Source organism: Sciurus carolinensis, chromosome 6, assembly GCF_902686445.1.
Source record: "Sciurus carolinensis chromosome 6, mSciCar1.2, whole genome shotgun sequence".
NCBI classification, from domain to species: Eukaryota; Metazoa; Chordata; class Mammalia; order Rodentia; family Sciuridae; genus Sciurus; species Sciurus carolinensis.
The window spans coordinates 136237632-136263941 of record NC_062218.1 but is presented as its reverse complement, the minus strand read 5'-3'; the positions used below and the strand labels follow the sequence as shown (position 1 = coordinate 136263941).

Genomic DNA, 26310 nt, shown 5'->3' with positions numbered 1-26310 from the left:
TTCAATGCAATTGACAAAGGTGCATTAAAATGGGCCAGAAACCGTAACATGGAGCTTATATGAATTATTATATCCGTCTTGTATGTTATATAATTATAGACTATTTTAAGTTTTTATAAGTGGTCTACATCTGGGACTATAGATCAAAACGGGTTAAACCAATTTAAACATCCCATAATGTAAACATGTACTGAAACATTAATAAGTACAATTTTTATGTTTTTGTCTGTTTAAAAAACAAAACATTACACAATGTAAAAAAAAAAATTGTTTGCTTAAAACTCTCAACCAAAGAAACAGCACATTTCCAGTTGCAAAGCAAACTGCTGCTTTGCAAAGTCCTCTATATAGAGTGCTTGCAACATTCATTTAAAACTTTTTGTTGTACTCCATTTGTGTACAATGAATCAAAATGCAGTCTGTAAAAATAAAAAAGATTTTAATAAACAAATGGGATAATAAAATTTAAAAAAACAAAAACAAAAACTTTCTTCTGTGGTGTAAGGGATTAAACCCAAGACCTCCTGCATGCTACATAAGTACTCTGCTGCTGAGCTACACCACCAGTCCAGTTCATTCATTTTTTTAGAACACTCATTCTTGACAGGTCTTTATTCTTAGAACCAAGTATCTTTTAAAGAGTTTGTTATGAAAATCCTATTCTCATGTTTCTAATAGAAACTGACAATATCACCCAACTGAAGTGATTCCCATCCAAACATAATTACAAATTTTTATAGGAAATTACCACTCACCAACATGTTTTCTTCACACATTTCATTAGCAGATAAGGTAATAATAACACTTTCTAGTTTAGATGGAAAGCCCAGTCATTCTCTTCAATCCAACAATTATCCTAAAACCAAAGCAATTTTCACAAGTCCCCATTCTGCTGATAAGATTTAAAGAATCTGTATCTGTATGACAGTACCTCATTAACTACAAGATATGCATTCCCTTAGAGTCAATTCTCTGATCATAGGACCTGAAAAACAGTTGCTTGGTGTCAGTATCACTTGGGTATTGCATTAAAACCACTAAACATAGATGGGCTGCTTGTCCTGTTGGATACATAGTGACAAAGCAAAAAAAAAAAAAAAAAAAAAAAAAAAGATATTTCTTATAAAAGCAAAAATAATTAAATGGAAACATGTAGAAATACTAAGGGCTTTTTGCTCTGGACAATTAACCCCATACACCAGATATACTATCATTCAGATCAGATAAAAAGTGGACCACTCAAGAAAATGTATTTCAATTATACACATACACTTCAAAATTGTGTATATGTATGTATTTTCCTCAAGCTTCTTAAAAAAGGGAAATGCTATACTTTCACTACTGGTTCCAAATTCAACACAGTACAAAGTAAGGAAACATTTATTTACTACACTCACACAAGTAATGATTAAATGTCCTGAAGTTTATCCCAGTAGCTTAAAAAAAAAAAAAAAAAAAATCAAATGACAGTTCCCAGAACTGTTTTAGCTTCTAATTCCAGTCCAAGGAGAAAAGGGGAAATTTTTCATTAAATGTTGAACACTGGCACTTCAAGTGCCACTTATCTCTTTGGGTCAATGCACGTAACACTAAACCATGATCCAACAATAGTTTTCCATTTCATTTCACTATCACTTAAGTGACTTTAACATAGGCTAATGTTTTCACTGCTTTCTTAACATGACTTAAATAATGTACAAATAGTTGTCAAGAACTTACCAATTTGTCAATCACTTTCAAGAATTCATGTAATATACATAGCAATATAATATTTATAACCAGAAACTGCACTAAGTAAACACATCATTTAAGCTCTACCTAAAAAACATGCCATTTTGAGTAAAATAAAAGCCTAAAAACTTAACTCACAAGTTATAAATAAGGTTTCACAATTAGGTCTTACTGAAGCAGCATAGATTTCCTTTCTTACAGACAAGTAAAGAGCAAACCAGCAATCTGACAAATTTACTGTATGCAATACAAATAAATCCTCAAGTTTATGTCAAGAATGTCAAGGAGTTACCAGAGAGATTATGTAGTGGCCTTGATTTTTTTTATTTTTCTTTACCTAGAATTCTACAAATTCTAAAATTTATCAATTGATTAATCTTTTTAAATAAACAGCACCAGTCTTGTCCATTGATACAATTAAAATTTGACTTTCTCAGTTCTTAGTTCACAAGTTTATTATGAAAAACACTGCAGTGCTCTTGTGCAGTAACATCGTCTTACAGGAGAGGGAAAACAGTTCTGTTCAAAACAACTCACCAGGTTCTGACAATAACAAAGAACAACATGGGGCTGAGATTTGAGAAGGGAATAAACTGAGTGCAGACAAATCATACAATTAAATTAAACGGTTTCCCTGAAAATAAACAAAACGATTTCAAAACTCACAAGTAGGGGGGAGGCCTTGGTACTTATTTTTAAAAATGTTCATTAAGCTCCAATGATTGTTTGCTGCTATCCTTATCTACAGTCATGCTAAGTAAAGCTATAGCTAAATGGAAGTTAAATTGTATTCACGAGGTGTTAATGTTTACATCTTATTATCTGCAGTCTCTCAGAGAAAGCAAAAGTAACTACAAATAGCGCTATGCCAGAAACTGGTTTCTTGACCAACAATGTCGCTTCAGCATGCAATGAACTGGTTCATTCTAAAGTGGTCACGGCTGTTGATGACAAGAGGCTTTGTATTTTTATATGGCACATCTTTTGGTCCATGTGAAAACAAGTTTTTGAATGTTAACTATTTTCTGACACTTTGGAGTTACTGTTGCTCTTCCCATTTCCATTAGGTCAATATATGGTTCATGGCAATACTGTACAAGTTTAAAATTTCATTACAGGAAGTAGTCTGGGGTACGACGAGTAACATGTGGTTCGCCTCTACGAGGTGCTGGATCAAACTGCAAGCTGCAAAACCAGACAAGATTCATGGTCATTAAATGAATGTCTTGGGGAAAATCAAAATTAAGAACTTGAGTCATCAATTTTTTACACTTTTTCTATCCAAGTTTAACTTATCTTAAAGAACAGAGTCCTAATTACAGCTGAATCATGCATTTACTTTTCTAATTGTACTCCCCTTGAAAAAGCCAAAGCAACTTTAATCAGAGAAGCTTTGCTTTTACACAATGGGGTTCCCTCTAAGACTGCTTGAAAGAAGGGTTCTAACAGTAATGGGGGGGGGGGACCAGTGGGCAAAAGGGTTCTATTAAATTTAAAAAAAAAAAAGACCTTTTTAAAAAGAGGAGACAGGGTCTTGCTATGTTGCCCAGGCAGGCCTCAAAACTCAATCCTCCTGGTTCTGCCTCTTGAGTAGCTGGGACTATGGGCTCCTTTAAGCACACTTGGATAATAAGCCCCTTAACAACTGAGCCATACCTCCAGCCCTCTTTTATATTTTCATTTAGAGAGTGGGTCTCACTAAGTTGCTTAGGGTCTCCCTGAGTTGCTAAGATTACCAGTGTAACATATTGTATCGGATCTCTCATCCCCAAAATATACTTTTATTAACTCCATAACAAAAACATGATTTAAAAGTTAAAAAAAAAAACAAAACAAAAAACCTAGTAATTCATATTAGAATCTATATAGGATGAGTTGGCTTCTGTTGATGTGTTTCAACATATCATTGGTCCATTTCAAAGACCAAGTTGGAATCTGACTTAGTATAAACTTATGAACACTATTAAAATTAAATATTCAGGAATAGCAACCAAATGCTTAGGTGTAAATACTTACAAAGAATATTTTAGAGTATCATCAAGTTCCATGATTGCAGCCTGGTTACCACAACGATAACAATAGTTTGGAGCACTGAAAATCGTTACTACATTCCGATCATGGCACCAGTTATATCCCTACAAGGAGAAGAAAGGAATTAAGTTTATTTATTCCTTTCCTTATACAACTAAACGTGACACCTCTCCCACAAAAGCTTAAGAAATACCCATGCTTTCTTTCTAAACAACATGAAAATTTTCTGCACTTTGCACAACTTATAAAACAAAAATGTATTTACTTTTCCCCAAATTACAAAACCAGTTTATTATAAAAATAAAAACTTTTAAGAAACAGCACTAATCACTAAGGAATAAACTGCTTCTTATCTATCTGTCCTTCTGTAATGGCAGTGTCTCATCATCCTCTTTTAAATTGCAGAATTTAAACATGATTTAAGAATGAGTTATTATATGCCCATTCCTTTTACAGGCAATAGTTTGAATGCCAAATATCCTCCAAAGGCCCACATGTTAAATACATGGTCCCCAGGAGCAGCTATTGGAAGCAGTGAAACCTTTAGAAGATGAAGCCCAATGGGAGGTTCTTAGGTCATTGGGGGCATGCTCTGTCTCCTCTGCTTCTGGCCAGAGATGTTACCATCACCTCTGACACAGGGTCCTGCCATGTGTCACCCTCTGACAAAACCTATGGGGCAAAATAAACCTCTCTACTTCACAAATAGCTTATGTCAGGTATTTTGTTTTAGTGACAAAAAGCTGACTAATATACCTACTCCTCCAGGAGGCTAGAATTTGTTGCTTAGTAGTCATAATAAGTGAAGGCCCCTAAGCTGATTAATTACCAGGGAGGTACAAATGAGATATGCTTTTAGGATCTTTTAGCTTCACAAAGCCCACCTGAATGCATGAGCTGCTTCTGATACTTTTTGTATTTAGCAGTGTTCACAAAGTTCTTTCCCTATCTTTAATCAAGTCAGATTTTAAAGTTGCATTAGTATTAGTTTAAATAATACCCTACGCCTAAAAGTATACTAATCAAATGTTCTGTGCCAAGAATTCCACTATGTTTCCTGCTTAGTTTTTTCATTCAAATCATCTATTGGTGATTATAATCCTACCATCTAGAGGACCACTTAACATTTTGGTGTGTTTCTTCCTTCCCTCTCCTACATATATATACATGCTAAATATATGAAACAAAAATGGGATCATAAAATATTATATCCCTCCCCATCTCCCTGTATTGTACTCTCCCACTCTTAAATCTCAAGCAATTCCCTGCCATTCAGAATTCCATGAAACCAGATTAAATATGTATTCCATTATCATCAAAAGCTTAATTCTAAAGTATAAATCTACTGAAAAGATTCAGGCTATAATGGCAAACTTATCAGAAGAAATACATGCAATGTCACTAAATCATTGACGTCATTGCTGCTTTTTTCTATAGCCTCTTTTCTTTAGTTACTAAAAAGCAAATGGTGTTTCAAAGAACAAAACATACCTCCATCACCAGCTGGTGAGCTCTAGACACCAACGTGAGGCCATTGGCATGATTAAATGTCTCAGAAATATCTTGCCCAAATGTGTAACCAGCTCCTCGAGGAGATATACCCCAACCACCACGATCATCTGGATCTGACCACAGTAAGTCACACATCGGACCCTAAAAAGCAGATTCACATTATAAATAGTTTTTACAAAAATGACAAAAGCATAATTTGAGTAATTCATCAGAAACAGCACAGTACTAAGTCACACTTTTTAGTGGTATTTACTGAAAACAGTAACAGATTTTGCAGTTAAAAATACCTCAAATGAGACAAGTTTTCCAACTTTATGAGGAACAAATGACATCACTGGGTCCTAATAGCAACATGCTCTAATCTCCCTATAGTATGCAAATTTTAGTATTAGGCAGTATTGGTTAGTGTTTAAGATACTGGATACTGAACCCAGGGGCACTCTACCACTGAAATACATCTCCAGGCCTTTTTATTTTTTGTTTTCGATAGGTTGCCCAGGATGGTCTCAAATTGGGTGTTCTCGTTTCAGCCTTCGGAGTCACTGGAATTACAGGCATGCACCACTATGCCTGGGTAAGGCAAACGTTTTTAAGATAGGGTAGAATCTTTTTTAAGCCTAGTCCCACAGATATTATTATTTTGGCAGGTTTTCTAGCTTCATTTGAACAGGGGGGTTGATAAGAGTGCTTATACCTTGTGGAATTGTTTTTAAGGATTAAATGAGCAAATACATATAAATGAACCAATTATAATCAAATTTCTCCTCTCCCTAAAAAGTTTTTGAAAGAGAATTTATTACCAAATCAGAGTCATACCTCATGGGGAACTTCTTGTAGGCGATCAAGTGCTCTGATGTGATCCAGTGTATCTATAGATGGTGAGAGGCCACCATGTAGACAGAAGATCTGAAAAAAGAGATTGGTTCAAAATGTTAACTTCATCTAAAGAAACTGTTATTCTGGGCTAAGTTTTAGGCAGTAGTCCCATCACTGGCCTCACTGATATTTCTGGGCTCTGCCTGAATGAGATTTGACTCTACAGGATCCATTTTTGCTCCAGGCAACTAGTGAACACACACTTTTTTCCTTCCTGACAAACCATCACTACACTGTGTTTACCTCAGTCAGTTCCTTCAAAAAAAAAATGTATCTAAGTCCCCTGACCCATGCCAGAGACTACTATAGTATCTTCATATTCAGAATTTTCTCCCAAGTTCTGTATACACCTCTACCTGGACCAGTAAAGGGTGCACTACACCTCCTAGACTTCTCCAGAAACAGACTAACAGGCTGGATGGTCTAAATTTTCCATCACTATGATCCCATTCCATAAGATTAGGAGCCTGATATGAAGAGAGGATTTAAAAAAAAAAAAAAAAATAGTTTTAAATGAATGCTATCAATATTTACCAAAAAATATCCCCAAAAGGATGTGAGGATAGAAAACAGTTAAAGGCCCATAAACATTAAGGAAGTATATTCCTAAGAACAATCAGCAAGATGAGTTTTAAGATGCACAAACCTGCCCATCCACCAAGGCAGTGAGAGGAAGATAGTCAAAAAGATCTGTAAAATATTTCCAAACATTTGCATTTCCATATTTTCTTAAACACTCATCATAAAAACCATAAACTTGTGTGATCTGCCTGCTCTCGTGATTCCCTCGAAGAATGGTGATGCGTTCCCGGTAACGAACCTAAAACAACAGAAAGGAAAACATCAAAAACTAGCTCTTTGAAAATTCAAATAATAATTCAGAGTTCCAATTTTATTGGAAAAAAAAAAAAAAAAAAAAAGCAGCACACATCCCTACATTACACTGAAATGAAATCACAAATCCATGATGAACATTTTTAAATGCCCATGGGAGTCAGGTGTAGTGGCACACATCTGTAATCCCAGGAACTTGGCAGGCTAAGGCAGGAGGAATGCAAATTTCAGGCCAGCCTCAGCAACTTAGCAGGACCCTCAGCAACTTGGCAAAACCACCTTAAAATTTAAAAAGGACCGAGGATGTGGCTTAGTGATAAAGTGCTACTGGAGATCAAACCCCCCAGTACCAAAAAAGTTAAATGAATAAAATTAAGTTTAAATAAATAAAATCAAACTCCTTTTTACTATCAACTTTATATTAACCATAATCATAGGATATAAAACCTCATACATGATTTTTTTCCAGTTCAATCATCTTTAGTAAATTTATAGTTATGTAATAATCATCAACTCCCAAAAGATCCTCAGGCCTGTCTGCAGTCACTCCTCACTCCCACTCCTATTCCTACTTCCTGGCAACCGCTGATTTACTTTCTGGCTTTTGAGATTGCCTCTTCTAGAAATTATATAGAAATAGAATAATGCAAAATACAGTTCTTTTGTGCTAATTATCTGAAATATTTTTGAGGCTTATCAACATTGCAGCATGAATCAGTGGCTGGACCATTTCACATTCCCACCAGCAAAGCATGAGGTCATTCTAAAGGATGTGAAGGTTATCTCACTTAGACCTCAACTGCATTTTCCTGATGACTAATGTTAAGCGTCTTTTTCATGTGCTTCCTGACCAACGTATCTTATTGAATGAAATATCTACCCAAATGTTTTGCCCATTTTAAAATTATGTTTTTTTAAGGGTTCTGTTTTTGTTTTTAAATTTCGATCCTGAGGGTATGGCCCAGTGGTAAAGCCTTGTTAGGTCAATCCCAGCACCAAAAAATAAAAAAATTTAAAATTTGAATACAAAAGCTTTTTCTCTCTGAAGTCTTTTTTTAAGAACAAAAAAGTAAATTTTGATGAAGTCAAATTTTTCTACTTTTTATGAATCGTGTTTTTGTTAACTAACCTTCCAACATAACCAATATTACAAAGATTTTCTCCTAAATTTTATTCTAGAAGTTTTGTCATTTTTGTATTTAGGTCTATGATCCAATTTGATCCATTTGCTGAAAAAGCCATCGTTTCCAACAAAATTCATTTGTCAGGGCTACCATGACAAAATACCATAGACTGGATATTTAAACAACAGAAACTTATTTCCTCATAGTTCTGGAGGCTAAAGTCCAAGATCAAGGTGTCAGCAGAGGATGTTTCTTTTGAAGGTCTCTCCCTGATTTATAGATACTCAAGTTCTCCATGTCTTTCTATCCTCTCCCCTTATCTGTGCCCAAATCTCTTTTCATTTTACCTTAATTACCTCTGTAAAGACCATAGTTCCAAATATAGTCACATTCTGAGGTATTGGGAGTTAGGACTTTAACATATGAAATTTAAGCAGACATAATTCAGTTCATTACACCCTGTTGCACGAATTCTTAAAGGTAGTGTATTTGCTTTTCTGCATACTGGGATTGATACATGCAGGGTAGTAGCTTGACAGTTTCTTTCACAGCACCTGGAGTCCCAGCAGAAAGCTTCCTCCATGTAGTCCAATGTTTTCATTTTAAAAATGCAGAACATAATGGCCAACAATAAAGTTTTGTAGCATTTTTACACAATTCAGATATTAATCACCTAAAATTAAATTTGACTCCTGGTGAACCCACAGCTCTACAGCAGCCATTTTCTCATTCTGAATATTCTTCAGTATGTGTTGCCTAAGAAAGGGGGAGGGGGGAATCACTCCTCCCCCAAAAGAGTAAGTTCAAAGGAAAAAAATTTTTTTTTAAATACCCTTATTTAGTTTTCCTAGCTGGGTGGCAAGGCGCATACCTGTAATCCCAGAAGCTAGGGAGGCTCACAAATTCAAAGGGCTGGGAATGAGGCTCAGTGGTTAAGTACTCCTGGGTTCAAAGCTCCAATACCAAAAAAAAAAAAAAGGAAAGGCAGAAACATTCCACCCCAAAAGTTATACCATTTTGTGTTTCACCTTCAGATTTTCATCTGTATATCTCACAAAACCACAACTGGTATGGGTGTGCTTGTGCGTAGGTGGTGGGGAGTAACTGGAGATTGAACCCAGAGGCACTTTATCACCAAGACACATTCTGATCCTTTCTATTTTGAGACGGGGTCTCACTAAATTGTTTAGGGCCTTACTCCAAGTAGCTGGGGTAACAGGTATAGGGCAAAGCACCTGCAAAAATTCTGCAATTTGTGGGCTGGGGAGATAGCTCAGTTGGTAAAGTGCTTGCCTTACAAGCACAGGGCCCTGGGTTCGATCCCCAGCACTGGAGGGAAAAAAAAAAAAAAAAATCTGCAATTTGCTTTCAATGACCATTTCTAATATTCTAGATTATTGTTAACAGCTGTAAACTGTAAGTATTCACTCACTGTTGAGATATTTAGATCAGTATTTTCTGATAAAGATAATGTTATAATGTTTTTACAGGATTAATGCTTTTCCTTTTGAAATTCTTCCTTAGAAAAATTCTAATTATAGGATTACTGTCAGAGAATATAAATATTCCAACACTTGCTATGTTTATATTATTTCTCCACACCCAATATACTAAACTACAATTCCTACCTCACCAGTCCTAACATTTTTCACATAAACTGATTAAGATATTCTCTTTTGTTTTTATTCTTTGCCATCCTCTGCACCTATGATTATAACTCTAAAGTCCTCATTATTTGCATTACTAAATGTGGAATTTTCTTCTAAAATTTAACATCCTGATTGAGAAAATCATTGGAACAAAAGACTGTCTTACCCAGTTTAAAAGGCCCAAACATAAAACTGAAATTACCTTAAGAGCTACAAGCAGTGTAACTGTTTCAACTGAATAATATCCTCTGTCAACATAATCTCCCATAAACAAGTAATTTGTATCTGGTGATTTGCCACCAATTCTAAACAGTTCCATGAGATCATGAAATTGCCCATGTACATCTCCACAGACAGTGACTGGACATCGAACCTCTTGCACATTGGATTCTTTTGTCAGGATTTCTTTAGCCTACAGAGGGAAAGAAAAATGAAGCAATCATTTGGCATTAAAATAACATTAATGAAGATACATTTACGCACACTTAATGTACCCGAATGGGTAAACTTGGTAAGATGAAATTGCAAACATGTATGATCCCATTAAAGTAAGACAGGATATGGCTAGATTTTATGTACTGGCTATCTCATTTGATACCTACGAAAAAAATGTGTAGCAAGGTACATACATAGCCCCGACTCTTATGATCAATATCAGGAGTTGTTAAGCCTATCAAATTGCCATCTAACTAAATAGTAGGGAGATCACTAGCTGCTATATAAAATCAACTATAATGCTCCCACTCTGAAGATTTCAGGCTATACGGTTTCTTAGGCCTTCTAATTTTTGGAAGACATTATAATTTTGTCTGTATTTTGGCATATTTCTTTATACTCAAATAAAAAGTTCTTTTACACTGAACAGTCTTTCAATGAACATGCTTTCTGTGTTGCTTTTAGAAAATTATTTGGCAGCATACACAATCCCCCATAAAATCAAATTTGAACATTACTTTTAATGGCAAACATTTCACACAGTAGAAATCTCATGTATCATTTATTATTCAATAAACATTTACTGATCACTTATATGCTACAAACTATGTACACTGGAAGACAATCATTTGCTCAACCATTGGAATGACTACTATGTGCCAAGCCCTGTACTGGTCACTAGAGTTCCAGTGATGTATAAGTAGATCACTCCCATTGCAGGAGAGAGAAAGGCTACAAATAACCAGGCAAAAAAAGTACAGATTCTGTTAAATGTCATGAATGAAAAGAGATCAACTGGGGAAGACCACTTTTAAATTAAATAGCACAACAAAGGCAATGAAAAATAGTTGCTAATGAGCCAAATGCTCATTAGAGTAACAACCAAGGACAAGTTTAAGACATTGGCGTACAATTTTAGCTGCACATTAAAAATCAATTTTCAGGTTCTCCTCCCCCCAATTAAGTTGAATTCTTTGGAACTAGGATTCAAACAATTTTTTAAGTCTCTCTCCAGGTGCTGGTGCTTTCCTCAGTACAACCAAGTTTTAGAACCACAGTTTTCTACTCTCCATTTTGGGGAGCCTATTCCCAGATACTCAACAACTACTGACATCCCCCAAACAATAATTTGATCTAACATTTTTATGAAGTTTAGAAAAAACTCTTATTTCAAAGTGTATTCTACTGCCATGTATAACTAATTAGAACACATTTTTTAAAAAGAAAAGGAAAAAATTCATTTCAAAAAGACATATTAAGGAATACAAATAATCCACTCATTAAGTTTTACTATATTTTGAAAAATTCTCTCTAGGATAATTCCAATCTTTGATTATTTATCTTACTAAAAAGCAGTCACTCAGGCATATTCCATTACTAAGTCTTCTGGCATTAACACATGCCTAATGTTTTTAATAGCACCTGGCACATACCAATGCTGATAGCTGAGAATAAAACGACAGGTTCTACACTTCAAAGACTGAAAAATTATTCAAAAAGTTTTAAAAACAGAAAACAGTCACATACTATGTAAATCTCAACATGATTTAACTTTCATATTTAATCCTATCAGAAGTTAAATTTCAAATTATACTTCTAAACACTTGCTTACCTAAAAGGCTATTATTTAAAATGAATGGTTAAAAAGTTGCACTCTGGACTGCCTAAACTCCTTAATTTTTGTGAAAGAAAAATTAAACCTAGATGCTACTTCTTTCTTTTATGTCAACATAGGCAAACCACAATGATAAACATTCAAGTTGCACAAAATAATTTGACCCAAATGAAACTGAACGCCCCTTGAGCCCCATTCTACAACTCCTACTCCCCCTGGGCAAAGAAACTACCAATGGCAGTTTGATGTGTGTTCTTTCAAACCTTTTTTAAAATACTTACACATGTCATATGCCTATAGAAACATAACAGTTTTCCTCTGTGTTTTAAATGTAGAACACTGTTCAACAAGTCTGAATTTCTGAAAATTCATCTCAGAGTTCATAACATACATACAGACCTCAGTGGATGCAGAATAGTCCCTGACAGATTACAACTGGAGGAGTGATATGTATAAAAATACAGCAATGTATATCCTAGTAATTTGCACTCTCATATATATATGCAGCATATTTCCTAAAATACTATGAAGTGGACTTATTACTATTACCTAATAGTTTGTATTTTCAAATGCTGACACTATCAACTTGTCTTCCAAAATGGAGAAAACACTATAATCATTAAGTGAAAACTTTAACTTCTAAATTGGAGAAAGCCAACCAAAGCTCTTTCTATCCCTCCTACCAAATTCATAACTAAACAGAATTTATAATAACTAAATATTGGAGCAAATACTAATATATATATATATCAAATGTAACCATCAAGTCAACTGCTAAAAAATATTTTAACAACAAAAATGAAGGGCTAGGAACCAGTTTTAGAGTGCTAGCATGCATGAGGCCCTGGGTTCAATCCCCAGTACTGCAAAGGGGTGGGGGGGAAGGGGCTTGCAAATAAGCCTTTTAGTTTTTTGTCTCTATTTACCAATTCTAACGTAATTACTTACCAAAATATACTATCTTGAATTCCATAACTTTAAAAGCTGCAGATTTCAGCATTAATTTTACATTCAGGAAAAGACAAACGAATAACAGAGGAGGAGGGAGGAGGAGGAGGAGGGAGGAGAATAAGGAGGAGGAGAAGCAGGGGAAGAAGGCGGGGAGGAGGAGAAGAAAAGAAGTCTGAGGGAAGTTGTGCTATCATAAGAAGTCAGGCCTGGAGAACGTCATGGGGTGATCTAATGGGTTACCTCCAAGAGCTTCCAGGCCCGCAACAATCATTAGCTTCAAAGATGGCTATAGAATCTAAACTCTCTATTTTAATACTCAAAATAAAAGGTAGAAATAGGTTTCTTAAAGTAATTTAGAGGCTTGGTGTGTGTGTGTGTGTGTGTGTGTGTGTGTGTGTAAATAACCATTTTTTCACTCTGGCATTTTAACTCCTGTATTTAAAGGATCGTGTCATTTGAATTGTGCAATGAAGCAAAAGGAAAACCAAAACTCGTGTATGCTAAACTTTTGTGCTTCTCCAAAAACATTTTTTGCAAGGCTTTCAAATTTGTCAGTAGATACAATTAACATTTGAGGCAAAGAATCAAGTCTTTTAAAATAATGTAATCAGTGCCCTATCGATTCTGATTCAGTCAAACCCCTTCTGAAATTCAGTCAAATGGCATAGAACTGGAATAAATGAATTCAAGCTAAAGGGCTTAGATAAAAACTTCCTAGAACAAGGTTAAAACTGGAAATAGGCTACTCTATTAATAGGATCTTATTACAAGTAATTGTGGGAAGTTAAAATTTTGTGGCGTCCTAGAATTTGTGGAGATTAACCTAAAGGAAATTTTCAGGGGCATTAGTTTATTATCAACATCCTCTCAGCATTCTGGGTTTGGAGTCAGACATCTCAAAACTATTTTCGATCTATACAAAACAATCACCTACAAAGTAAATGACTGGACATTTTTGAATGCAGGTCATCATAACCACCACCATATCATGAAACGAAAGCATGCCAAGATTTTTCAAGGAACACAATTTAAAAGAGAAAACACCATGGAACCAACAACAGAGTCATCAACATACGGAAGAAAAAAAAAGCTGTATATTTATGCATTTCTATATTAAGTCAAGCAAACATTTAAAAAGCACAAAATAATCACAACTGTGTCAAAACCCTCTGGGGGTTAGGGTTAGAGTTAGGGTTAGGGAGGGGGGCAAGAATGGAGAAGGAAGGACTGTATAGAGGGAAAAGAGGGGTGGGAGGGGTGGGGAGGAAGGGAAAAAATAACAATGAATCAAACAACGTTACCCTATGTAAATTTATTACACAAATGGTATGCCTTTACGCCATGTACAAATAGAGAAACAACATGTATCCCATTTGTTTACAATAAAAAAAAAAGAAAAAAAAAACCCTCTGGGGGAAAAAAAAGACTAAAAAACATTCAGTGGTAAAACTATAATACATGGCTATCTGCCTATTTGTACCAACAAACACTACTCTCATTTCTTAGAACTTTTGTTTTGTTTTTACTCACAAAGACCTCTTTTTTTTTTTTTAATAATTGGCCCAATGTCTCATTTTGTATTCATGAACTGAAGTTCCTATGGCACTGAAGCAATATTTAAAACTAGTTTAACATCCTCCTGAAGATCTATGCATCTTTTATTATTTATTTGAATTTCTTTTCAGAAAATTTTCAACTGTAGGATCACAGGGCAAAATAGCAAAACTTCTGTTTTTTGTTCTTAGGCATTACAAAATTGGATTCTGCCAACTTGTTATGCAATAATACCTAGAAGAATGCACCCATTCTCAGCTACTTAATATAAAAAATGTAACCTCACTGATTTAATTGGCATTTTTTCACTTCTGGGTTCAACCTTTCATTCCATGTTTATTTACTGTAAGTTATTTCTCCTCTTACACAAATTGTCAACCAAAGTTCTCAAACATCTAATCATCGATAATGACTCTCCCTCTTCTGGTCTCAACCACTCCAGGAGCAGCAGCTTATAATGCAGACATGGCCAAGTCCAAAACCACACTACATACAGCCAGACCCCAAAATGGCACAGTACTGGCATCAAGAAACCCCAATCACAAAGATATGAATCTTTTAAGGGGGTAGAACTCAAGTTCCTAAGAAATATGTGTTTTGCCAAGAAGCACATCTAGAAGGGTCTGAAAAAGATGCAGGCAAACAACACCAAGGCCATGAGAGCATGTGCCAAGGCTATCAAGGCCCTGGTAAGGCCCAAGGAGGTTAAGCCCAAGATATCAAAGCCACAAGCTTGATCGCCTTGCCTTTCTAGGCCACCCCAAGCTTAAGGGCACTCATGCCCATATGGCCAGGGATCATAGGTTCTACAGCCACTGACCAAATCCAGGCTGCAACTTCAGCTCCAGCTCCCAACAGTACCCAGGTTCCTGCAAAGGGTCTAAGAGTGAGGACAGAAGAACTGGTATCCTCCTGTGCCATTTGTACATCTAAATCCAGAAGCAGTGGGGGGAGGGGAGAAGTAGATAATGTTTTTGTTTATTCATACAATTTTTTTTTAATATTTAGTTGTAGATGGACACAATACCTTTAATTAATATATTTATTTTTATGTGACGCTGAATCAAACCCAGTGCCTCATGGGTGCAAGGCAAGTGCTCTACCACTGAGCTGCAATCCCAACCCACAAACTATGTTTTAGTTTGTTACTTTAATCAACTTTGTGGCATTGTCTCTTATTTTTAAATATATAGCTCAAAGATCTCCATGTTCATTTTCACTTATAATTTTTCTCTTATAATTGTTAAAAAGAAAAGCCATCACCTTGCCATTTTCTTTTTTACCTCCTTTGTTTTCTTCCCCCTTTCTTTTTTCATTTGCAATACTGGGCACTGAACCCCAGGACCTCACACATGCTAGGCAAGCACTCTATCACAGAGCCATATCCCAGCCAACTCCTTGCCATTTTTCAATAGTTTTTGTTTTATACTTTAATTCTAGGATTACATGACAATTACTCGAGCTGCTTCTTATATCAATGCTTTAAACCTGAATAAATTTAAAACATTATTATGACAAAAGAAATGTTTTAAATGCCTAGTAATTACCGTGAAGTAGTTTGGAATTCATAGCCCCCAAAGAATCACTAAATTGGGATACAGAGTTATAAGTACTTCTCTAGTTCTTTAAAAACTAGTCTCTGATGTTTAATTCAAATCAGATTCACTCCCTTCACCACTGAAAATCAAGTGCTTTCTCACGGAAAGGATGAAACTGAAGTTAACAGCTTTTCTCCTTCAAAACATTAGGATTTGGCACATCAGATCATGCCATTCTACAGCAAGGCCAACAGAGAGCAGCAAGTGTGCCTTTTCTGAACAAAATACTCTGGCTACCACACTCCAGGGAGAACACCCAACTGCAAATTTTCAATAACTTCATCAGGATCTCCAGCAATATTTCTGGTAGTCTCAAAAACAATCACACATAGTAACTAGGAGTCTGCACTATAATTGTTCTTATAATCCATATACTTGGGTACAGTTGATACCTTTATCATATGTTTTTAATCATGCATGAATAAACAAGTTTATCTTAAAAACACAGTGCTTGCTTCAGCAGCACATATACTAAAATTGGAACAATACAGAGATTAGCATGGCCCTTGAGCAAGGATGACACGCAAATTCGTGAAGCGTTCCATATTTTTGGCCCACTTGATCTTTTATCAGCTGAGAAAAGAACGTATTGCTTTCCATTAAACAATGTATATTTACTGAAAATTTTACTTAATTTTCCAAGCCTGATATTTAATTAATAAATATTTATAACAATTAAAACACGCACACACACACACTTTTAATCAAAGATAGGGACTAAACCCAGAGATGCTTAACCACTGAGCCACATCCCCAGTTCCCCCTTTTTTTGAGTTTTATTTAGAGACAGGACTTTGCTAAGTTGCTGAGGTTGGCTTTGAACTGAAGTTCCTATGGCACTGAAGCAATATTTAAAACTAGTTTAACATCCTCCAGAGCTGCTGGGATTACAGGGATTACAGGTGTGTGCCACCGCGCACAGTCTTAATATTCATTTTTGGTGTTAGCTATTTGAAAGGGATCTTGATATAACTAGAAGCACTTTCTTTAAGGTATATACTGAATGTGGCCTCCTTAAATAAATAAATAGTACTCCTACAAAAGGAAATCTTACATAAGTCAACAGAAGAATTCCAAGGTCTAAACTGAGGAAAATGTGTTCACGCTCATCAAGTAATTAAAGACTTGTGCTTAACTAAAAAGTCAATGATAGTCTTGTGTCTTCTCTGTGGGATCAAACTCAGTCAACATAAAAAAGCTCTTCACAATCTCAATAATACTAATAGCATTATTTGATAAAGGAATTCCCTTTTTTTTTAAAAAAGTCATTTTATTATTAAAATGATTAATTCTAATGTTTACTTGAATTCTAGTTCAAAGAAACTGGACATTTCTTAATACACATCCACCAATACAAGATACAGAGCAGCTAAGTTGGAAAAAATGCAATTAATCTTTTTAAAATTTTGCTTTGCAATTTAAGCAGATTTTAAGTCAATTAAAAATTTCTTTCTAAAAAAGTAAATTCTCAGACAAGAGTAACATTTTTTCAATATCCCAAGAATTTCATTTTGCTTCATAAAGCTTCTATGAAAGATAAAAGGTACCCTTCTTTGATAATGCTATTTTCAAATGTAGAAACAACTGAGATTTGTGATAAATTAGTGTATAAGGCTAGATCTCAATTGTGGGTGGTACATAAGGTTGGCCATACGGCTAGCCCCAGAAGCAATTGACTCTTAATTACCTTCAACTATAAAAATTTTCTCCACACTACTTGCATTTCATTAACTACACTGAACAGATACCTTTAACATTTTATGAAATACTTTGACTAAAATTCTTCTTTGACTAAAATTTGTATAAACTTAAAAATATAAACCAGGTGTGGTGGCACATGCCTGTAATCCCAGCTACTCAAGAGGCTGAGGCAGGAGGATTGCCAAGACTGAAGTCATCCTGGGCAACACAGTGAGACTCTGTCTCAATATAAAAATTAAAAAGGGCTGAAGATACGGCTCAGTGCCAAAGTGCTTATCTAGCATGGCTGAGGCCCTGCAATCTCCAGTACTACCAAGGGGGGGGGGGCGGGGGGGGGAGAGAGAGAGAGAAAGTGAGTGTATATATTATTCCTTTTCGTAATGTTCTAGTAACTAATTCTATTTGGTCTTACAGGTTAGGGTCTAACTTAAAAAGGAAAATGTTAGGAATAAGGGATAATTCTAATTCCAAAATTATTTTTGTTTGTCTTCATCACATAATCAACTTCCCTTCTAACCAAAAGGAATGACCATTTTCTTTAAATTTATGTATCTTGTGCAACAGGATGACCTCACTCATTACCAACCAATCTATGTGTATGAATTAAGTATTGCAAATCATTCCTGCATACAAAAAAAAAATGTTGCTTCATGTGCAATTATTTAAACATTCTCACAATAATCCAAGTGAATAAGATTCAACTACTCTGGGTCTCAGTTTCTTTCCTCATCTGTAAAAATATGATTTAGCCTGTATGGTTTTTCAACACTAAATTCTATTCCAACCTGGAGAGCTTGTTTTTTTGTTTGTTTGTTTTATAGTGCTGGAGATGGAACTTAATGCTTGCTAGGAAAGCACTCTACCCCTAAGCTATGCCCCCAGCACACCTGAAGCCTGATTTATTTTTCTGGCACTTGATCACTGAACTACACCCCCAGGCCTCTTTATTTTTTGAGATAGGGTCCCACTAATTGCTGAGGCTCTTCCTAAGTCACTGAAGCTGACCTTGAACCTGTGATCCCCCTGCTTCAGTCACCCAAATTGCTGGGATTACAGGCATGCACTACCACACCTGGCTTGAAGCCTTTATTATTAAATCAAAGCCATCCAACATAGGGTAGACATTACTGCTACTGGCAGAGAAATCAGCTACTGATCACTACTTGCAGAAACATTCTAAAACATTTTTTATCAAGAGTTAATGACAGGGGCTGGGGCTGTGGTGGCATGCCTGCCTAGCACGTGAAGGCACTGGGTTTGATCCTCAGCACCACATGAAAATAAATAAATGAAATAAACATATTGTGTCCGTCTACAATTTTAACAATATATATTTTTTTAAAAAAGAGTCAATTACAAGACTGACACAGTGGAGCATACCTATAATCCCACCTACTTGGGAGGCTGGGGTAGAAGCCCCAAGTTTGAGACCAGCCTGGGCAATTTAGTGAGACCCTATTTCAAGACAAAAAAGGGTTTGGAATGCAGCTCAGTGATAGATGCAGTATGTGCAAGGTCCAGAGTCTGATCCCCAGCACTGTCAAAAAAAAGTTAATTACAAAGTCAACTTTCTGATAAATATGAAACTGCTATTAATCAGAGCAAAACCCAAATGAATCTCTGTGCACTAAAATAAGACAATGCTATATAGACAAAGCTAAATAGCGAGATTAATGCACATAATGAGGGCTTAATACTGGTTGAATGAATTTCAAAAATAAATGTACATGTAGCTAATAGCATCACCAACAATCCATAATCTGTGAACAATACTTTATGTGGCAGGTGAACAAGTTCTTTTTAATCTCCTAGAGGCAAATTATAACAAAGATTTGCAATTTTCGTCCCAGCATCACAAGGTAAGAATTATCATCTGTGAAATAATAAATTCAACGGACATAAGAATTCTTTTCAAAAAAAAATTACCAACCGTAATAGTAACTACAATGACTAAGGCAGGTGTGGGGACAGGGAGTACAGCGTCAACTAGCCAGCTAGTTTAGATTTAGATACATATACACCTTTCTGTCTCATTCATCCATTCCAAATCACAATCCACAATACTAAAACATATATAGACAACAATGTTGTGTTGTGAACAAGTTACGCAGTTAATCCCAGACTGTGCATGTTCTTTAAGACCCCACTTCCCATTTATTGACAGTTAGAAACCTCTCCCTCCTTCAGCCTACTCTGCTAAGCCAAAAGAATAGCTATTTAACAACAAAAATCTTCCTGCTTTCTAGTCGCAGTCCAATTCAGATCTTGTTTGGGTATGAGGGGGTTTTTTCAGACAAGAAAAGAAAGAAGAAAGAAAGAAAGAAAAAAGAATAAAGGGAGAAGATTGAATTTAGAGAAATGGGTCAAAGTAGAAAGAAAACAATATTTTCCTGCCCAACATATTCTCTCTCTCTCTCATCACCCTCAAAAAAGAACTCAACACCACCTCAACCCAAGCTCAGTGTCTCCTAGTTTTCCTGGCTTATCTCTTCCAAACAAAACAAAGAATATCTAACAAGTAACTCTGACACACTTAACTTGCAATGAGATAGGGAAAACATTTTCTGCCATAAAACAGGAAAACATCATCCTGCATACCTGTAATCCAGCTACTCAGGAAGATTTCGAGCCAGCCTCAGCAACTTAGCGAGACTGTTTCAAAATATAAACTAAAAAGGGTGGGGATGTAGCTCAGTGGTAGAGCACCCCAGGGTTCAAATCCCCAGTACCACAGAAAAACAAAAAACAGAACACCAGACTGAGATATATTATTCCATTTACTTCTCCAGAACTCAACATTCTTTCTAAAGTATGAGTTTTACCTTACTCCCAATTTCTAAAGACACAGAACGTTTAGCCCTGGATAGAGAAAACAGGAAGGACTGAGATACCTACATATGTTAATAGAACTGGTCTGTTTCCTCATTAAGCTAACACAAAACTGTGTTTCCACTTCATGTTGAGAGATCATGAAACAAACATATACACATCTGACTGTAGAAGTTAAGATTAAAAAAAGGCATTTCATAAGCTGCAGTGACTGACTTTTATATAGTCAGTTGCATTTTATTAGAACATTTTATAGCTCTATCTCTGGGTCATAATTTCGGACAAGTCACAGACAACGACCTAGGGTTTTCATCTCACTAATCTTATCTGCCAGGCAATGTAGTTAGACACATACAAAATGGATGAATAATTATTGTTTCCAGGATAAAGTGAGACAACAGTATATGGTATGAATAGAAGTTTTTAAGCAATAATAAAAAAAATGCTTCATTTTACAAAATTGTTGATTTCACAATTCAGTTTGGGTGGGTTCACCTGTACCCTTAAAACCCCACTCCCACTCCCCCCTCCCCCACTTAAAATATTTTCAGACAGGGTTTTACTAAATTGCCAAGGCTGCCCTCAAACTTGCCATCCTCCTACTTCAGCCTCCCAAGTCACTGGGATTATAGGCGTGCACCACCATGACTGGCTACATCCTTCATTAACACTACCACAGAAAAGATGATCTATAAAGCTGTGCTAGAACATTTGGATTAGAATCCATAAACCTAGGCAACCTCAAGTTTAGTCCTGGTAGTCAAGTCACTTTATCTTTCTGAGCATTTGTTTATATTTATAACTGAGAATACAAAGTGTACAAGAAAGTATGATGAAAATAACATTATGTAACATGCTTCTCCCACCTGTTTGTTCTCAATAGTCAAATTACTTTTTTCATTTTCAAGTTACCTCTATAGAAATGAGCCAGTCTTTTAAATTAAACACATATTCACACAAGTACATTACTCACTTCATATAAGAATGTAAAAGTAAATGAAGCCATAATGACTATATTTTATTTATAGAGCTTGTAGAGCAAAGGAAATGCATACTTGGTAAGGAATTCCACTGGGGAAAAAAACTGGCTATCAAACAACATTCTCCACGTGTTTGTTAAGACATGAAAGCAAGAAGTTAAAGTCAAAAATCATACCTAAGTTAAATCACTATTGAACTAATAATAAAGGCTGTTTAGTATAGTTAATGCAAAAGCAAGCTAATACTATTCACTCTTTTCAATCAGTAGATGGAAACATTCCTAGTCAATTATACAGATGTAATTAGGCTACTGACTATAGAACTGTGCCCAATACAATAAAAAAAAAATTAAAAAAAAAAAAAAGAACTGTGCCCAAGACAAAACTGCAATCACACACCAAATTTTAAAACAATTAGGATCCCCTAAAATGACAAGGTATACTGTACATACAACAAATTTGGCTTGATACAAACCTGAATCACATCTGAAATATTGTAGCAAGTCAATAATATAAAAACCAAGTTGACCCTTGTCTATAAATACACACTTGGATTCTCTCCATTTTGAATACCTAACACTGTTATGATACAAGACTAATGTTCTCAGTGTTTTTCAATTACAATGACCTCTTATGGATATACTTATATCTTTACTATTCAACTTTAAATACTTCACTTATATCAGGCATCTTCACATAGGCAGAAGGCTTTTATATTAATATTCCTTCTTTTATTTATCTCCAAAAAGTTATCTTTGAAAAACCATACTAACATACTAATGAAAAACCTTAATTCAGTATTTTCAAAATTACTGTTTAGAAGCCAATCACACCAGAGTACACGTAGCTTTCACCCAGAGATGCCATTTGGCTTATGCAAATATTAACCATGAAAACTTGTTTTACTAGAACTTGTATGAAAGATAAGCATGCACCCCATATATCTAAAACACAGTCTTCAAATTAATTTGGTTTGGGAAGTTAATATAGTTCCAAAAGTTGGCATACTTATGAGTTAAAAATATTATGAAGGCTGTGTGGTGGTACCAAGAAGGACCTATTCCATGATTAACTCTTAGGTTAACAACTATCTTTCAAGTATTATTTCTTTTGGCTCTCAGAACTAAAATCAATACACACTGAGTGAGCAATGAAGATAGATTAGCCTCACTACATCTTAGTTTCACAAAAATATAGAAAACAACACTGAATCCATAAAGTTTCAGCCTCTTCACCTCAGTATCCAAACCCTCTATTTCCATGGTCAATCTCCTGCTCACATCCACACCATGCTTGTTTTTCTAACCAGATTCAAAGCTCCCTGAAAATATGTAAGATTATTCACTGCTTTTCATGTCCATCATAAAAGTGTGAGATCTTGGATATTCAATAGGTTTCAATATTTAAACACAAAGTACAATTTAAGATAGAAACATATCTCAAGAGATTAGAAGCGATCTGCAAATGTGTTTTAACTTTATTTTACAGACAATAAAACAAGGAAGAAGTGAAGTGGTTGCCCCAAAGCCAGTCAATTATTCATTTAGGAACAGAAAGAGGACTAGTGTTCAGAACTAACTAGTCATCTGGTGACTGGGCTTCAAATGACATCATTACTGCCCTGCTATGTTTGCTTCATAAATAGTTATCTAGTTAACTATGGACTCAAAACTTTATAAGTACTGAACCCCAAAAGTCAGAAAAATCACCATTTATAAAGTTAAGATGTGATAATATACATTAAGTAATTTTTAAAGTCCTATTTCTAAACTTCTAAATATCAACCTCACATGAGAGAAACAAAAGTAAAGAAAAAGGAGATGTAATATACTGCTAGAATTAAAATTCAACTCGAAGAGATGTGCCACCTCATCAACTAGTGGTGGAGTTTTCTGGATAAATAAATCTAAATTTGACTTAGTTTCCACTTGTTCTTAGCAGTTTTTGGAAGTCTGAACATATACAACAAACCTATGAATCTAATCTGCAGGTCAAACCACAAAGAGTCAGCACAATAACTCTCCCAAAACTCTTTCCATTATACAAATTCTAGCATCCCACAATTCTGTACTAAAATGAAACGCTACATACATAGTTCATTGTAAAAAGGGAAGTTAAAATGTTCATAGTGGAGATGAATATTTCATATACTTTAGAACACAGAGTTACAAAAACTTTAAAAATACAACATAGTTGACAGCCAACAGGCTGTTTCCCCAACCACTAAGGAAAACAAAACGGAGTAAGGTAACAGAAAATACTTCAGTGTTATTAAGTGAACTACGACACTCCATTTTCAACATCTGTGAGACATCACTTAAACATCAAGCACAATGTCTGGAATCTAGTAAGCAGTGATTACTACCACCACCACTACTTATAGCCAAAAATACAATCAAGTAACTTTTTCAACAAAGAGCGAGTATACAGATTTTGACGCTCTTCCAATTTGTTGCTCATTCTAAAAATAAATGGCAAAATGCCAAGTATGTTAGGCTTAGAAAAGGGTTTCACGCTACCCAATTTGAGTCAGCACATAACCAGATTAAACTGACACTTGACTTCCATTCCAAAGGTTCCTTATGTTGTATGACTCACCGAATTCTCCATTTCTTCCAACTATGAAAAATAAGTCATACTCCCTTGTAACTACCACTGGCATGACCTTCGTAGAAATTAGGTTACCGATTTCTTCTATAATTCTTAAAGGCACCCTTTAAACAGGTCTCAGAAGACGACTTGCTTGGTGAACAACACAACTACCTAGGACAGGACTAAAGTTGCGTGACCTTTACATAGGTCCTGAGATCTGGCCTACAAGTTTGTCTTTGGGGGACCCTCGGGGTGGCGTTGGCCCCAGAATTAGGCCTGAGCACTAATGAAATGCTTCCTACCCACCTCACCGCGGAGGACCGGGCCCGATTCCCGGCGATAGAAGCCAAGCTCCCTTTCACAGATAATCTCCACCCACCCCGGTCCCTGGCCCCCCGGTCTCGGCTCCCCCTTGCCACTCTACCCCGCGCCTACCCGAGGCTCCGAAGCCCCGGAGTCGGGTGAACGGCGCCATTTTAGGCGGCGGCGACAACCAATCCCTGCGCCGGAGGCAGGGGGCGCCGGGTCGCCGGGGAGCCGCCGCCGGCCGGGCCCGGCGCGGGTCGTCGAGGCTCGGGGGGGCCCAGCCGGCGGTTCCGCCATATTGCACCCTCCCCACCGCCTCCTCCTTGGCGGGCCGGGCCCGGCCCACAGCGGCTCCCGCATAACGAGCAACTCACCTTCTCGCAGAGGCTCTTAACCTGGGATTCGGACAGCTGCTTGCACTCGTTCAGCTGCTCGATCCACTGGTCCAGCTCTTTCGTGAACACCTTCTCGTCCATGATGCCACCCGCCCGAACCGGCTGCCGCTCCGCGCTACTACCGCGCCGCCGCCCGCACACGGGCCACACGCACACGCCGCCGCCGATTCCCGGGGTACTTCTGTGGCCCCTGGCAGCTGCTGGGCGCTGGCCCGCTGGCTCTCTCCGCAGTGCTCGGCCACCGGCCGCTGCGCCTCCTTCTCCGACCGCCTTGGCTCCGGAGCTCGGCTCTCTGTAATGGCGGCCGCTCGGCGTGGTGACGTCACGCCGGCGTCAGGAGGCGGCAGGGAACGGAGGGGAAACGGGCCTGGAGACGAGCTGCGCAACTGCAGAGCAGGCCTGGGTCAGACGCACCGCTGGAGTCGGAGCGCACAGTGGGGCCAAGGCGCAGGCGCACCGTAGTGGGCTGGTGACTGAGGCGCCTTCGCTTTTGGGGCGTGGTCCCCCAGAAGGGAGGGGCCACGGGGGAGGGGAAGAACAGAGTCCGAGCAAGCGCAGTGCTCGAAACCGCCAACCCGACTAGTCCAGGAACTCTAAACTCAGGCGCCGGCGCTGGTCCGGCGCAAGCGCAGTTCTGGTGGGGGCTCTGGCTTTCTGAGACCTGCTCCCAGGGGAAGTAGGTTCGGTAACATTCCCCAGTGCTTCACATGGGACGTGGCAGCGTGGTAACCGAAACGAGAATTGCGACCCTGTGACTCTTCCGTAATCCAACAGCGCTGGAATTGCATAGGATTAATGCATCTTTTGGGACAGGAATGGGTGCCGTGTGGCAGCCCAGTTGGAGTGACTGCCACCCCCTCTGGGCGCTTCCTGCACCTTGTAATTAGGTCACTTGTAGGCGAAGGAGAGTATACCTGCCGGGGGAGTGCCACGCAGCGTACTCACTCCCCCAGCACACACCTGTTCTTAGTACACACCTTGTCAGGGGCGATGGCTGGGTCGAGGCTTGCTTGGCCTTTCTCCTAATCTCGTCCCTGTCTCGCTTCCAGTCTTCCCGCGCAGCCTCTCTCGAGGTTGTCTTTCACACCTCTGGTGTGCACTTTCTTTCAAATCGCGTTCCTACTGAGAATGAGAGACGCACCAACCCTTGTCCGCCCTGGCCTACTTCTAGAGGAGACTCCCGAAGGACCTGGGAGCTCGCGTCCTGACGGCTTCCGGGTGTGGTAGAAGCGGCTATGATCTGCTTCTTTAAAAAAAAGCTTTTATACCCTAAGGGTTGGACCTTGATCTGGTTATGAATCTCTTTAGCGTTTGTGGAACGTTTTCACATCACATTGTTCCTTCATTTACAGAAATATTTGGCTCCACTGAGCACCAGCTGTTTCCCAGATCCCATTCCCCGAGAATAGCGGGGTCATCCAAATGAACAGGGGTTCCTGCTCTGGTGGGGCTTGTATTCTCCCAACAGTACTAGAAACGTTTGTAATGGGCAGAGGTTTTGATGCCCCCAGCATTTAAGAGTTATCAAAGCTTTCCAAAGGAAGTTTAACCATGAAAGGACTAGGCAAGAGCTGGTCGTCTTTCTTCTAAGTCTTTA

General features: G+C 37.4%; 1 protein-coding gene and 1 non-coding gene across 2 annotated transcripts; one reads left to right on the top strand and one right to left on the bottom strand.

Moving 5' to 3' along the window:
• Nucleotides 1-420: 420 nt before the first annotated feature.
• Nucleotides 421-25104, bottom strand: Ppp2ca (protein phosphatase 2 catalytic subunit alpha). Its single transcript, XM_047556132.1, has 7 exons — nucleotides 24693-25104; nucleotides 9960-10169; nucleotides 6797-6970; nucleotides 6091-6180; nucleotides 5254-5415; nucleotides 3748-3866; nucleotides 421-2916 (listed from the first exon to the last, which is right to left on the bottom strand). The coding sequence occupies exons 1-7, from the start codon at nucleotides 24792-24794 to the stop codon at nucleotides 2844-2846; spliced, it is 930 nt and encodes a 309-aa protein (XP_047412088.1). The 5' UTR covers nucleotides 24795-25104; the 3' UTR covers nucleotides 421-2843.
• LOC124987797 (U6 spliceosomal RNA) lies at nucleotides 16358-16461 on the top strand. Its single transcript, XR_007109307.1, has one exon. It is a non-coding gene; the product is annotated as a U6 spliceosomal RNA (small nuclear RNA).
• Nucleotides 25105-26310: the final 1206 nt, after the last annotated feature.

Coding starts and splice junctions, on each gene's coding strand:
- Ppp2ca (XM_047556132.1), bottom strand. CDS start 24,794: ATGGACGAGAAGGTGTTCACGAAAGAGCTGGACCAGTGGATCGAGCAG. Junction 6,181..6,796: donor CTGCCTTGGTGGATGGGCAG/GTTTGTGCATCT, acceptor CTCTTTTTTCAG/ATCTTCTGTCTACATGGTGG. Junction 2,917..3,747: donor GATACTCTAAAATATTCTTT/GTAAGTATTTAC, acceptor CTGGTTTTGCAG/CTTGCAGTTTGATCCAGCAC.